The sequence below is a fragment of the Ovis aries genome, chromosome 4, assembly GCF_016772045.2.
Source record: "Ovis aries strain OAR_USU_Benz2616 breed Rambouillet chromosome 4, ARS-UI_Ramb_v3.0, whole genome shotgun sequence".
In the NCBI taxonomy this organism is placed as follows: Eukaryota; Metazoa; Chordata; class Mammalia; order Artiodactyla; family Bovidae; genus Ovis; species Ovis aries.
In genome coordinates, this window is record NC_056057.1 from 20,113,917 (window position 1) to 20,130,325 (window position 16,409).

Here is a 16,409-nt window from a genome sequence, read left to right on the forward strand (position 1 = left end):
TGAGCAATTAATGCGATCAGTATCTGTTGGACAAAAAAAGAATTATTGGTATTTTGGAAATATAAGTGAGGTTTAAATTTACTGATCATAAGCAATTCTACTTGTCTGTAATACTGGAAGGAGAATTCTTTGGAGTCAGACAGAGCTGAGTTTAAATCCAGGTCCTCTTACACTTTTAGGTGTGTTACCCAGGGTAGTTCTTTAATGTCTTTAATTCTCAATTTTCTGGATGGGAAGTGGGAATGATAATACTTATGTTGCCTGGCACTTGTGAGTATTAGATACAGTGTATGTGAAAACTCTGTATTTAATAAGTACTGAAAAAGTCAAAACTACTATTTGTTTCCTATGCAGTTATATAGTAGGGTAGTTATTCATACAGTAAAGAGATATTGAGACTGTGATATGGTAGAAATGACACTAGCTTCTGAGGATTCTGGGGTTAGCAAGACAGAGAAAATCTGCTATCATGGAGATTACACTGTAGTGAGGGAAGACAGATAATGTATAAAATAAGCAAGTAAATGGTTATTTCATTGTGATAAGAGTTATGAAGAACTGTTCTTTCCTCTGGTTGGTGGAGGAAAGGCTGGTTCCATGTGCATGACATCAGAGAACTCACTAAGACTGTATAACAAAAACAAAACAACCTAGGCATATAAAGTTAAAGACAGAGAGAAGAGCTAGTGCCATTTGTTCAGGGATCAAAAGGAAGACCAGCATGTTTGGAGCTAACATAAGCAAGTTGGAGAACTGTTGAGATGAAGCCAGAAAGGTGGGAGGGGCCAGGTTTTATAGGATTTTATAGGCCATGGCAGGAGTTTGGACTCTAAATACAGCACTCCCGGAGGGTTTCAAGCAAAGGTGGGACGTGATATCCTCCATGCCTTACAAAAATTGCTCCCTATCATATGGAGAATCAGTCGTACAACAGTAAAATGGAAGCCATTGATTAGGAAGGTATTAGAGTAATCCTGGCAGGAAATATGGAATGGAAATACTGAAATGGTATTATCTGCGGTAATAGAGACAACAGGAGTTGGCTCTGGAGTATGAGAGAAAGAAAAGAATCGAAGAATGACTCCTAGAGTTTGTATTTGAGCAACTGTATAAATTATAGACCAGGAGAGGTATAAGGCTTTTGAGGGAGGTTGGTAGTGCCTGGGGAAAGGCAAGCACGTTTGGCTTTGTACCTGGTCTGTTTGAAGTGCTCATTTAAAAGTTCAGTGAAGACATCAAGTAGCAGTGGACATATGACCTTAAAACACGGAATATATGCCAGGCTGAAGGTATAAATTGGAGAGTCAACATAAAATAGATGGCATTTGAGGCTCTTTAGAGCCATCTCCAGATAAGAGTAACAGAGTTCTAAAAACATTGATAAAAGGAAGTTAAAAGAAATAAAAGATATGGGGAAAATTCAGAGAACTAAGAAGAAAATTAACAAAGATTCCAGTGTTGTATTGGTAAGGATGCTTTAACTGCAAGTAATAGAAAATGTAACTTTTTAATATTTCACACCTTGTGTTGATATATTCAGAATTAAGACTATTAGATGGTTGTAGGGTTAATTAATCAAAGATGTTTCTTTGTCTTCTGATGTTGTCTGTGTGTGGACTTTAGGTTTACCTCTCCATCTTATCCTCCAGGTCTGAATGTATTTGTCATTTTTAGGATGAGGACGAGCTTCTCCGAAACTTTCAGGCTGTTCTAGTGGAACGCTCATAGCATTGTACTTTCATTGAACATGTCTTAATTGAAATTATAGTTAGTAATCATTGTTTTGGACAGAGATTAAAAGATTCATAAAGCTCAGAATCTACCTTATATATCAGTTTTTGTTTTTTTTTCTTATTAGCACCTATCACAGTAACTGACACACAGTTAAAAACCAGGGGGAAATGTATGAATGGCTTTTGTAGCTCTCTGAATGATCTTTTCAAATAGGTTTTTCAAATGTCATTTTAGCAAATATTTTTTCTAATGTTTTATAGTGTTGATCGTGAAATATAGCGAAATACTTTATACTGATAGAATAACTAATTGGTCATAGAAAACATCAGTTAAGTAAATACATTTTCAGGTAAGCTTTTTAACTGATTTTGTACTTACCACAAGGCCTACTTTTGGCAATCATTTACAATGGTATCAGTACTTGGTTTTCATTATGGTAACAGTTTAAAGCAGAGTTTAAAACATTTAACTTTTCTTTTAAGAGCAAAATAGTGTTTATACAGTTATTTTGAAGTCAGAATGTAGAAAATGTGGCTGTTATATTGGACTCTGTCTGATATGAAGTACCACTACTAGAGAAAATTTCTGTGTGGAATCTCCTAAAATGTTATTTTCATTTTTTGAAGCAAAATCAAACTTTTTTTCACTCATGAAAAATTAATGTGCCATAGGAAATGTGTTACTTGGATCTCTAATGAGCTATTAATTTCCAATAAAACTGAAAAGATTAATGGATTCACTCTAGGGAAAATAGCATTCAACTTGAAATAGAGACATTTGCAGCAACTTAATCTGTTCACTTGGGAGTAAAGTTTTAAAAATTCACTTGTAAGCATAAGTTTATTTCTCAAAGAAGTAGTCCTTTGATGTTGACTTGATCTTAATAAAAGAGTAGTCAGTGTAAGCAGCAGCAGCAGCAGTGTAAGTTACGTTGAGAAGTGTTTGTTTCAAAGATGCAGAATCGCAATCATTGAGAATGAAGGAGGACATATTATTCCGATGCCATACCCCAACTCTAGAATGTAACTCATTCTTTAAAAAAAAAAAAAAAAACTCTCCTATATATTGTCATAGTTCAGGTTTTTCTCTTTACATTTTATGCCTGATAGACTTTAAAATATACTTTCTCCATTGCACTGTAATTATATGACTGCCGATCTACCACATTGGGCTTCCCTGATAGCTCAGTTGGCAAAGAATCCGCCTGCAATGCAGGAGACTTGGGTTCAGTCCCTGGGTTGGGAAGATCTCCTGGAGAAGGGAAAGGCTACCCACTCCAGTATTCTGGGCTGGAGAATTCCATGAACTATATGGTTGTAAAGAGGCCGACACAACTGGGCAACTTTCAGTTTCACTCTTCTACCACATTGGAACACAGGCTCCTCTAGGCAGGAAGACATTTCATTGAATTTTGTTATTTCCAGTACCTTTCCCAGTGTCTGACACACAGTCATTGTTCAATAAATTTTTGCAGGAGGAAGAAAGGAAGGATTTCTAGGAATATAACTTACTTCAATACTTAATATTATCTTTAAAAGATAAAAGTGTTTAATATGAGTCAAGGGATGAAGAGTCTTGTAAAATGAGATTATTTTACCGTTAAGAGTTGAATTTGATTCTCATGGTTCTTATTAAACTTCATGAATCCTCAAAACACTACAGTGAATTTCATGTGTGAAACATAACTCAGTATCTCTGAATGATTTTATGATTTTACTAGCAAGCAGTAAATACAGTTTACTGGTTTACAGTATGGAGTCTGTAATGAGCTGTCCATATCACAGAAATGCTGAAACTGTTACTCATAACTCTGATAACCTCTGTATACTATTTTGGTGAGAAACTTTATAGTATTTACAACATAGGTGATTTTACAACAAAGATCATTTGTCTTGTTGGCTTATCTGGTCTTACTTTTTGTGTTGAGACAAATTTGATTTTAAAAGCGTTGCAAAAACATGTACGGTGAGTATGAAGCACCCAGCTTCTTTTGATAACTTCTTATATACTAGGACAGTTATCAAGCCTAAACATCAAGTAATATAAATAACATCATTTTCATGAGGGGAGTTTGTGTTACCTTTCACTTTTTGACTGTCTTCTACCTCTTCTCTAAAGTCGCACTTTAAGATTGTGATATTACCATTTATATAAATTCTACTTCTTTGACAGTGCTTTGATACATAGTCTAGGTAAATATTAACTATAGGGCTTGACTAAGCAAAAAAAATTTTTTTAATTGAATATTGATTTACAGTATTGATTAGGTTCACATGTACAGCAGAGTGATTTGGTTATACACATTTATACACAATAAATTTTTTATGCCTTTCTATTATAGGCTATTAAAAGATATTGAATATAGTTCCCTGTGCTGTAGAGTAAATCCTTGTTGTTTATCTATTTTACAAATGGTAGTGTGTATCTGTTAATGCCATATTCCTAACTTATCTTCCCCCTACCCCTTTCCCTTTTGGTAAGCATAAGTTTGTTTTCTATGTCTGTGAGTCTTTTTCTGTTTTGTAAATAAGTTCATTTGTATAGTTTTTTTTCAGATTCCACAGGTTTTATCATATGGTATTCATCTTTCTCTTTCTGCCTTATGTTGCTTAGTATGATACTCTCTAGGTTCACCCATGTTGCTGCAAATGACATTATTTCATTCTTTTTGTGGATGAGTAATATTCCATTGTATATATGTACCGCTTCTTTATCCATTCATCTCTTGATGGGCACTAAGATTGTTTCCATGGCTACTGTAAATAGTGCTCCTATGAGCATTAGGGTGCATGTATCTTTTCAAATTTGAGTTTTTGTCTTTTCTGGATATATGAGCAGGAGTGAGATTGCTGGACCATAGGGTAACTCTATTTTTAGGTTTTTAAAGAACACATACTATTTTCCGTAGTGGCTGTACCAATTTACATTCCCACCAGCAGTGTAGGAGGGCTCGCTTTTCACCAAACCCTCTTCAGCATTTAGTATTTGTAAACTTTTTCAGGATGACCATTCTGAACTGTGTGAGATGATACCTCAATATAGTTTTGATTTTGCATTTCTCTAATAATTGGCAGTGTTGAAAATCTTTTCATGTACTTGTTGGTCATCTGTATGTCTTTGGAGAAATGTTTATTTAGGTCTTCTGCCCATTTTTTGATTGGGTTGTTTGTTTGTTACTGAGTTGTATATTGTTGTTGTTTAGTTGCTAAGTTGTATCTGACTTGTTGCAACCCTGTGGATTGTAAACCACCAGACTTCTCTGTCCATGGAGTGTCTCAAGCAAGAATACTGGAATGGGTTGTCATTTCCTTCTCCAAGGGTCTTACTGACCCAGGGATCAAACCTGAATCTACTGCCCTGGCAGGCCGATTCTTTACCACTGAGCCACCAGGAGGCCCTGAGTTGTATGAGTTGTTTATATATTTTGGAAATCAAGCCCTTGTGAGTCGCATCATTTGGAGATATTTTCTCCCAGTCCATAGGTTGTTTTTTTCATTTTGTTTACGGTTTCCCTGTGGCTCCGACAGTAAAGAATCTGCCTGCAATGAAGGACACCTCAGTTCAATCCATGGGCCAGGAAGATCCCCTGGAGAAGGGAATGGCTACCCATTCCCTTCTGGAGAATTCCATGGGCAGAGAGGAGCCTGATGGGTGGTAGTCTATGGGGTCACAAAGAGCTGGAAACAACTGAGCAACTAACTCTTTTCTTTTCTTTTCTTGCTGTGCAAAAGCTTATAAGTTTGATTATAAGCTTGATTATAAGTTTGATTATATTTATTTATCTTTGCTTTTATTGCTTTTTGCCCTGGAAGATTGACTTAAGAAAACATTGGTACAATGTCAGAGAATATTTTGCCTGTGTTCTCTTCTGGAAGTTTTATGGTGTCATGTCTTAATAAGTCTTGAAGTCACTTTGAGTTTAATTTTGTGCATGGTGTGAAAGACTGTTCTAACTTTATTGATTAACATGTGGCTGTCCAGCTTTCCAAATACCACTTGCTGAAGAAAATGTCTTTCTCCATTATATATGTCACCTTTGTTGAAGAAGACTAATTGACTAGAGGCTGCTACTGCTAAGTTGCTTCAGTTGTGTCCAACTCTGCGCGACCCCATAGACAGCAGCCCACCAGGCTCCCCCATCCCTGGGATTCTCCAGGCAAGAACACTGGAGTGGGTTGCCATTTCCTTCTCCAGTGCATGAAAGTGAAAAGTGAAAGTGAAGTTGCTCAGTCGTGTCCAACTTCTAGTGACCTCATGGACTGCAGCCCACCAGGCTCCTCCGTCCATGGGGTTTTCCAGGCAAGAGTACTGGAGTGGGTTGCCATTGCCTTCTCCATGATCAAAGGCATACGGGCTTATTTCTGTGTTCTCTTTTCTGTTCCATTGATCTATGTCTGTGTTTGTGCCAATACCATGCTGTTTTAATTACTGTAGCACTGTAGTATTGTCTGAAGTCTGGAAATGTTATACCTCCAGCTTTGTTCTTTTTTCTCAGGATTGCTTAGAACTTTTGCTGTGCCCCATAGCTTCTGTATGGTTGTGTTTTATTGTCATCTATCTCAATGTATGTTTTATTTCCTCTTTGATTTCATCATCGACTCACTGATTTTTTTAGTAACATTTTGTTTAGTCTCCATGTAATCGTTTTTTTCCCTTTGTTTCTCTTTCTGTGATTGATTTCTAGTTTCATGTCGTAGTTAGAAAAGATATTTGAAATAATTTCTGTCCTCTTAATTTATGGAGGTTTGTTTCGTGTCCTAGTATGTAGAGGATGTATTTATCCTAGAGAATGTTCCATATGCACTTGAAAAGAATATATATTCTGGTCTTTTTAGATGTACTATCCTATAGATCTCAATAAAGTCTGTTCTATTGTGTCATTTAGGATCTCCGTTGCCTTATTGAATTCCCATTAGTTTGTCCCTTTATGTCTGTTATTATTTATGTATTTAAACACTTCTCTAATGGGTGCATATGCACCTCTTCTTGAATTGATCTTTCTATCATTATGTAGTCTCCTTTGTCTTTCTTTATGGCCTTTGTTATAAAGTCTGTTTTGCCTGATATGAATATTGCTACTTTTGCTTTGTCATTTCCATTTGCATGAAACACCGTTTTCTATCCCCTCGCTTTCAATGTATACATTTTCTTCCCTAAAGAGAATCTCTTGTAGGCAGCATATTGAAGGTTTTTGTTGTATTATCTAGTCTTTCACTCTGTGTCTTGATTGGAGAATTTAGTCCATTTACCTTTAACATATTTATTGATAATTATTTATTGCCATTTTAAACCCTGTTTTCCAGTTGATTCCTGTGTATTCCTTCTTTATCCCTGTCTTCTTTTTGTTTTTCTCTTGTGGTTTGATGTTCTTCTTTTCTGTTACGCTATAGTTCCTTTCTTTTTGATTTTTGTGAAGTTACTGCATGTTTTTGATTTGTGATTATCCTGGTTTTCAAGTATATTAACCCATAGCTTACCTACTTGCTTTCAACTGGTAGTCATATAAACTCAAATATATTCTAAAAGAGCTACATTTTTCTTACTTCCCTCCCTACATTTTATGATGTCCTATTTTACATCTCAATTTTTATCCTTTTGCTGTTCATTGTAGTTATAATTGCTTTCACAGAATTTTTTTCATTGTTTTTTATTGTTAACATTTGTGCTGGCTTATTTAAGTAATCTTCAATCCTTTTATTTATTTGCCTTTCACATAGATACTTGCTTCTTTTCCGTTTAGTGAAGACCTTTAGATATTTCTTTTAGGATTGGTTTAGTATTCACAGAGCTAACAAACCTCTAGGGTAGCTCAAATGGTAAAGAATCTGCCTGCAATAGGGGAGGTGGTGGTGGTTAGTGGTTTAATTTCTAAGTCATGTCCAACTCTTATGACTCTATGCACTGTAGCCTGCTAGGCTCCTCTGTCTGGGATTTTCCAGGCAAAAATACTGGGGTGGATTGCCATTTTCTTCTCCAGGGGATCTTCCCAACCCAGTAATCGAAGCCAGGTCTCCTGCCTTGCAGGCAAATTCTTTACCGACTGAGCTGTGAGGGAACCCAGGTTCAATCCTTGGGTCAAGAAGATCCCCTGGAAAAGGGCATAGTAACCCACTCCAGTATTCTTGCTTGGAGAATTCCACGGACAGAGGACCCTCAGTCCATGGAGTCACAAAGAGTCAGACATGGCTGAGCATCTAATACAACAATAATAAGTAAATTTTAAAACAAGAATTTCTCAGATAAGCAAAAACTAAAAGAATATATTTTTATGTATTTGTTAGAGCAGGTCAGGGTTTCCCTGGTGGCTCAGACAGTAAATAATCCACCTGCAGTGCAGGAGACCTGGGTTCGATCCATGGGTTGGAAAGATCCCCTGGAGAAGGACATGGCAAACCACTTCATTATTCTTGCCTGGAGAATCCCAATGGACACAATCCTGGTGGGCTGCAGTCCATGGGATCACAAAGAGTCAGACATGACTGAGTGACTCTCTCTCTCTCTCTCTCTCTCTCTCTCTCTCTCTCTCACGCACACACACACACAGCAGGTGAGTTCCACATCCCTCTACTCTGCCATCTTGATCTTTAATCTTATATATGTTAAAGATATAACACCAAAAATCCTTTTAATATTTTATATGTAAAATACCTTTTAAATCTATGTTGCATTAAACTCATCATATTGTAAAGGATAAACAAAATGCAGTCACATATTACTGAAGAGGTCACTTCTTCCACAATGGCCAATTCTAATATCAATGGTTATTGCTTATATTAATAAATATAAATATGCTACATATAAGTATTTTCCAGCTTGTATAAGGAACTCATTTATTGCTGAATAATTTCCAGTCATAAAACAGTGCATGTATGACTGAAAATTTTAATGAGTCAGTCACTGATTTTTATACAACCTAGAAATTTCTTAGCTGTGGAACTATGATTTTACTGGTGAGCTTGTTTACCTCAAACATTTTCAGACATTTGTTTTGCCTCATTTTTGCTTGATGAAATTTAATCTTGTATGTGTATGTTTAGGACAGAAAAAAATCAAACAACATAAATTTAGAAATGTCTCTTCTCGTTGAATACCTGTGGGAAAAGTAAAAATTCGTATGTATTATCTTTAAATATTAGCACATTTAGGATTTTTGTAATGTTACATTTAGTGAATAATAGATGATTTATGCAAAAAATACTTTCTGAAGAGCCTCTTAAAATGTTATATCTTAATATAACATAAACTTTTAATTCATATACACTGGATTTGTTCTCATTTGAAAATATATTGCCCCATTATAGAATTTGATTTCTAGTGTATACTTCTAAGCTTATTTCCTAGATATGAGAAGCCTACCAAAGAAGGAAAATTTATCTTAAGATCATAAGTTCTGCAGGGGTTATCAAACATATGCCTTATAGAAGAACTCATCTGTCAGAGAAAAAAAGAATATGATTAAATTTTCTAGGCCCAGCAGGTTTGCAACCTGCTAAATACCTAAAACTTCAAAGTTGTGCTTTTATTTTCATGTTTATGGGAAGATACAAGCTTATAGAATTAAGTTTATGCTCGTTAAGTGTCTGCCCTAACTCACACTTAACCATCCATCATTCATTTTCCTTTTTTTAATTCAATTTTGCCAGACTCTTATCTTGCCCTTACTGTTTTCCATTCCCTTTTAATATGCCCTCCCCAGATGGTTGACCAATCCTTAGGGCCTTTCTTCCCAGGTCACAGAAATTCTCTGGATCTCAAATCATAAATGGGAAATCTAAAGCCTTATTTTTAACTATCCCATTTCCATGCCATCAAAAAACAACACAAGGAAGTTAAAGGTAACAAGAGAAACTAAACATTTAGAAGTGCAAACCTACTCAACTAAAGATTTAGAAGGGCAAACTTACTCAACTAGATCTCCAGAATCACAAATGGAGAGATATGATTGCTAATAAATGAAATAAATGAGATATGGAATTCATATATACTCATAAATGAAATTAGGAATTTATTACCATCCCTTTGGGGCTTCCCAGGTGGCACAGGGTTAAAGAATTCACCTGCCAGTGCAGGAGACACAGGTTTGATCCCTGGGTCAGGAAGGTCCCCTGGAGTAGCAAATGGCAAACCTCTCCAATATTCTTACCTGGAAAACTCCATGGACAGAGCTTGGAGAGCTACAATCCATGGGGTTGCAAAGAGTCGGACGTGACTGAGCACTCATTGTCCTTTTATGTATGTGTTATACTTGCTACTAACATAAAGCCCATGATTTTGTAATATTAGATAATATTACAATATTAGACAATATTTAACTACCTTTTGTTGAATCACTAAGTAGAGAAAAAAGGTAAAAATTTATAAAATAGCTCCATCTTATTTAGCAGCATTTATGTTTGAGCTAGGTTCACTAAGAACTTCCCAGGTTACTGCAATTTCACAGTGTAGCCCTAGACTTTCTAATTAAATATGCAACTTCTGTCATAAGAAAAAAACCTCTTTTGCTTTTTACTGTAAATTTAATTAAGCATTTCTTGTAAGTTCATTTCAGTATCTTTATCACGGCCCACTAAAGTTGGGATTCAGTTGTAAAATGGTAGACTAATTGCCTTTTGTATTAAATGAAATAAGAATCTCAAATATGCAATGTCAGGAAATTTAATTGTGGTCTTCAATTGCTTATTCAGTGCATTGGAAAACTGAATGCCAGAAGTACAGAAAAAAGGGCCAAAGGTTATTAAATGTAGCACATCACACACATTTTGCACTTTACTTAATGATCCGAGTGTTTATTGCCATGAAGTAAATGCACCATTTAAAGAATTATGGTGGAATTGTAAAACGTTAAAAACTCTAATTAATTTTAGTCTGAAGCATGCAGCATGCTCGTTTTTGCCTAAAACATTTTCATTATCATCAACATTTTTTCAGTTATTAAGATAAATTTTTCCTATTGTGCAGCACTAGCTTATTTTCAGTATTAAAAGCACAGTCTTAAATGCTGTTGAGAGTTACATCTGGTATGTTTTAAATGAGTAAAAGAGTAATTTTTGACCACAGATCAGAGTATATTATATATTGCTTTTCTATATTAACAGGTTAAGTGGGTTTTCATATTTTTTACTGGAAGCTGCATATATACTGCAGTTTTGAAAGGATCATAGTTAAAGCATACAGATAATTTCAACTATTAATTTGAATCTGATTATAGGAACTCTTCTGATTAAAGGAATATTTAAAATCTAAAGAAAATATCATAAGGAAATAGAAATATTTTAGTGCTTAGTTGTACTTTCTCACTTTATTTTACTGTTCCCACCATATGTCTTTTTGTCTGCTGCTATAAAATTAAAACAGCTGACATCATTCTCTTTGAAAACAGTCTCCCATTATGCTTCCTTATTTCTGGAGATAAAGCTTATATTTTCTGACTGTGAAAGTGATCTGTACTCAGAGTACAAATGTAAGAAAAATGCCTGGAAGCACAAACAAGAAAATAAAAAATTAATAGCATCATCATAATAAACAGTTGAGGTACTTAAGAAAGGAATTTTAAGTACCAAAATGGAAAGCAAAAACAATTTATTTTAGCTGTATATTTTCAATGTAGAGGCTAAAGTAACCTTGAATTTTCTTTTACATAAAATCTTTGTGCATAAATCACCCTTACTTTGAATTTAGAAAACTTTCATCAAGTATTCATTTCTATTTTGTTTTTTAAATCTTTTTTTTAATTTTAAAATAATTTTAGACTTACCAAAACTTAGGGGTTTCCCTGGTGGCTCAGAGGGTAAAGCATCTGCCCACAATGCGGGAGACCTGGGTTCGATCCCTGGGTTGGGAAGATCCCCTGGAGAAGAAAATGGCCAAGCCACTCCAGTAATTTTGCCTGGAGAATCCCATGGACAGAGGAGCCTGGTAGGCTACAGTCCATGAGGTCACAAAGAGTCAGACACGGCTGAAAGACTTCACTTTCACTTTCAAAAGTAGCAGAAATAGCACAGATAACTCCCATTTGCCCTTCATCCAGCTTCCTATAGTGTTATTTTCTACTGTTCAATTCTTTTATAGAGCATTTATCTGATGTTTTCTTATTAGATTGAGGTTCATGCATTGCTGGGAAGGATACCACAAATCAGAATTAACATGCCCTTTGTAAAGCATCTTACCAAAGGGTTGATGTTAATATGCCTTACTGGTAATGTTAACCCTAATCATTTGGTTAAGGTAGTGTTTGACAGATTTCTCTACTCTAAAGGTACTCATAAAGTCATCTTTAAAAATAAAATGAAATAATGGAGAAAGTTTGTCCCTTTGTATAATGCAACCTTTAAAAGAAATCATTTAAAACTTGACAGTCTGTAGGGTAAATACAGAGTCATCTTTGTTCATAGACTATAATTTATCTATAATAGTCTAGATACTACCTGAGCATTAAGAAGTCCAGCTGCTAAAATAATTGCTCTTTGTTTGGAATTGGTTACCTCAAGAGAAAGGAAAAGTGGGATGGATAGGTTTTATTGACATTAATTCTTTCAACTATTTTGAGAGCAAAGTCAAATTTGTAAATAAAGGGAAATAGAAAGCCACCTCTTCCAAACTGATGCTGCAAGCTGAGTGGTATTTAAAGACTCTTTTGGGTTTTATGGGATCTAGTTTAGATGGAAAATGGCACTGTTTTTACTTACTTTCTGTTTGAATGACTCTTTTAGTCTCATGTTGCCACCTGGAGTCCATAATTACATGGTCCACGTGTGCCTAGAAATTATCATTCTCCTCACTCCAGCAATGCTGTCAGTGTACAAGGAGCAGGGAGGCCAAGGAATCACGTGTAATGATTTGGCATTACGAGTGTTACTGTTACGTGTGTGTATTCCTGAAATTCCGCATGTAACAGCAGATCTGCAAGGTTGCTATAATCATATGCTTTCTGGAGTATAAATTAATAGGCTTAAACATTAAGAGGTAAACCTGTCTACTTCCCAGTAGCCCCAAAGGGTACATTTTCTTGTTGGCTGCTTCAGAATACTTCATGAAACAAATGTCAAACTTGTCAGGGCTGTCACTAAGAAAATGATCCTTGTAGCAAGGGTCTTCTTTCACTGGGAAACAAACAGATGTCTTGTCTTAGAAAAGAGTGACAAAACCTGCCATCTATCAGAAGAAATTTTTGCCAGCCTTTATTAATCCAGTAGCGAAGAAATACTTCGGTAAAAGAGCTTCCTTTCTTTGTAGTTTCATTCATTATGCAGTCATTAGTGAATGATATTTGATTCGCTGCCTGAACTATTTTAATGATTTTATTAATTTTGAACTGTTTATAAAGTTCTTATAAAAATTGACAATGTAACGTTAGAAATACAAGTTAGCACTTCTGGAAAAAAAAAAAACAACAGGACAACTTCTAAAATCGTTTCTGGAGTTTTATTATATCTAATTCCGATGTTTTCTTTATGTTGATTAAAATCTATTGCTGTTTTATTATTTTGGTGATACTATACAATAGCAATTATGTTGTGTGGGACTCTTATCAGTGGGACTAAATGCCTTCTCTATACTTCCATAATCCTTTTCTATATCCAGATTACAGCTATTTTTATGCAGAGGAAGAAGAAATTGTATCTTTCTAACTTACATAAATAGTTTAAAGGCATAGAAAGACAAGATATTTTAAGACATCCTCTCATCATAAGAAACTTTTGTACCTGTCCTGAACAGAAGGTACTATTAGAATAGACATGCATTTATTAGCTGTACTTTATTACTAAGAAAAATTCAACAAAAAGAGTGACATTATATAGTGAAAGTGACGTTGCTCAGTCGTGTCGGACTCTTTGCGACCCCATAGACTATAGCCTACCATGCTCCTCCATCCATGGGATTTTCCAGGCAAGAGTACTGGAGTGGTTTGCCATTTATGGGAATAAATATTATAGATAATTCTGAGTTCTCAGGGAAAAACTAGTTGTTAAAACTAGTTGTTAAACTAGTAAGTCATATTGCTGTGGGGACTTACTAGACCGTTCACATGATAAAAGCTCCATTTTTTTTTTTTTTCAAAACTTAAAGACTATGAATTTGGTAAAGGCAATTTTGTCTAATGTTGCTTCAAACATTTTTGCTTATTCCTGTTTTCAGTACTGTTTTAGTAAACTCAGAAGTGTAACCACTGGATAAGGAAGGATATTTTGCTTTTCCAAAGCACACACCTCTTATTCATTCTTTATCCCAGTATTTAAAATAGTTCAGGAAACGTTTATTGAACTCCACCTAGATACTAAATATGCCCTGTTAGATGGTAGGAATATAAGATAAAAAAGATAAAACCTTGCCTTGAGCAACATATAGACACATTCAGTCCTACCTAATAAAATCTTGCCACCTTTACCTGCTGATGTAACACTTTCTGTCAGTGTTTCACCAGAAGACAGTGGAAAATATGGAATTGGATTTGGTTTTTATTAGGTTATGATTAAAATGTAATCTCTGTTTGAGTTAAAGTGTTGAGTTAAAGTGGAAACTGCATGCGTGTGCTAAGTTGCTTCAATCGTTTTTGGACTTTGTGACCCTATGGACTGTAGCTTGCCAGGCTCTTCAGTCGATGGGATTCTCCAGGCAAGAATACTGGAGTGAGGTTACCATGCCCTCCTTCAGAGGATCTTCCCAACCCAGGGATCAAATTCGCAGTTCCTGCGGCTCCTGCATTTCAGGCAGATTCTTTACTACTGGGAAGCCAGCCACCAGGGAAACCCCAAAACTATCTGTTCATTAACAGATTTTAATAGTCGATTCAACATTATATCTCTATTCAGTAGAGAAAATTTGAAAAAAAAAAAACAACACTCAGTGGTTGTTATACGTAGAAAAATATATTAAAATTACATCACCAAAATTAATATTCAGAACGCCATCCTCTATAGCCAGCATATCTATAATTATTCAGGCTGACTGATAATATTGATAGCCGTAGAAAAGTTAAATCACAGTTGCTGTTGAAGTTTAGAGACAGTGTCTATAAAGGAACCTTTCTCCACCTTAATATTTATGGGCAAGGATGTGGTTTTTCATGGAAAACATAGATATATATACACACATCTTGATTTGCATTTACTTAATAAAGTCAGTTTACTAACCAAAGCTCAGTAATTATTTAATTGAATTTGGTTTTATAAGAAGATAAAGAGATACAGGGTTATGTGTTTGGTGATACTGCTGTAATTACTGTTTCCCAGAGATGCTTAAGAAATTAAGATATTCATACTTTAACTCGTAAAGAGTTAGACAATGCTTTTTACTTCAGTTAATAAAAATGAAAGGCCTTTCAGGAATAATAGGAAAGCAAGACTGCTTTGTACTTGGGTGTTAAAGAACATAGATGATGAGTTGGATTATAAAATGTAAGGTGACGTATTTTTCCAGATTCTCATTCATTTATACTTTGGAGGTCACCATCTACTATTGAACACAAGATGTATTTCATTCCTATGAAAGCAGACATTATGATGTCACTTTATTTATTCACCATGTTCCACAGGAGCCTGCTATGAATTATGAAGCCACTACTCAGAGTTGAAACTGTAGAAGATGTAAGCATTCTGTTGCCTGACGTGCCCATTTTAGAGTTTCCTATTTTAGAGCTGACTGATTTTCAGATAACATATGGTGGTCCAGGTAATTGGGAAATTGGCAGACTTGTCAAGAAAGTCTGCCGGATGAGACAGAAATGCCAATGTGCATAAAGTGTCTCAGAAGTTACATTTACTTTTTATTTAATCAAATAGTGAAGTAAAAATATCTGATTGACCCCGAAAAAGGATACTTTTTAGTGGCAAGTGTTTCCAAAGGTAATTTTTAGGTCATTGATAAAATACGTTGCTTTTAAAAATATATAGAAAAATTGAGTCAACATGTAGTATAAAACAGCACCCACTGTAAATATTTAAATGTATATAATTGTGCCATTTTGTTTATAGCCTCTTCCCTAGTATTACTGAAATCATGATAGTTAATTCTTCAGAGAAATGAAGTTAAAGTGTATGAAGTATAAGTGATTAAATGCTCTAAGGTTTGTATTTTGATGTTTTCTCAAATTTATTTCACAGGAAGATGAAAATGAAGCTGAAAGAAAACATATATCTCAGGAGCTCAGCATGGAACAGAAAAATTCAAAGAAATAAAGAATTTTCTGTAGTGTTTTGAGAAGTTTGCAACTTATGTAGTAGCAGATGAAATTTCTAATTGTAAAGTGTTAAACTGTAAAATCTAATTTGCAAAATGTTCACAATAAAGTCATTGAAAATGAAATGGGAGCTTGCATTTGGAATTTGTATGCTTTTTTAGAGCAATTTAAACATTTGTATAAAAGACCTTTAAAATATTTTTTTTAGTTCTCTACTGAAATTTGAGAATAGAGACAGAATTTCCTCTTATCTGTAACCCAATTGTTATCATGTGAATGACCAAAAAAAAACAAACTCTGAAAGTCTTTTTTTTTTTTTTTTTGCTTGCAAGTCTGCATTGTCTTCTTCAGGAACCTTAATAGAATTCCAATTATTAATAGAAAGAAATCCAACATAGTTCAAAAATGAACAGGAAATGTTTGCATGTAAAAACTCTGAAAACCAGCAAGTGCCACGGGATGAAATATTGTTTTCTGATTTCATCAACTTATACATCAC

The 16,409-nt window shown here is 34.9% G+C and overlaps 1 protein-coding gene across 5 annotated transcripts in view; it reads left to right on the forward strand.

Moving 5' to 3' along the window:
• PHF14 (PHD finger protein 14) overlaps positions 1 to 16,035 on the forward strand; it is a 194,940-nt gene extending 178,905 nt beyond the window's left edge. For 2 of the 5 annotated variants that reach the window (XM_042248412.2, XM_012176405.5), the window contains one exon: positions 15,834 to 16,035. In XM_042248412.2, coding sequence (XP_042104346.1) covers positions 15,834 to 15,841 — 8 coding nt within the window. In that variant the 3' untranslated portion in view covers positions 15,842 to 16,035. The other 3 variants (XM_060414525.1, XM_060414526.1, XM_060414527.1) reach the window with 2 other exon arrangements.
• The last annotated feature ends 374 nt before the right edge of the window (positions 16,036 to 16,409 follow it).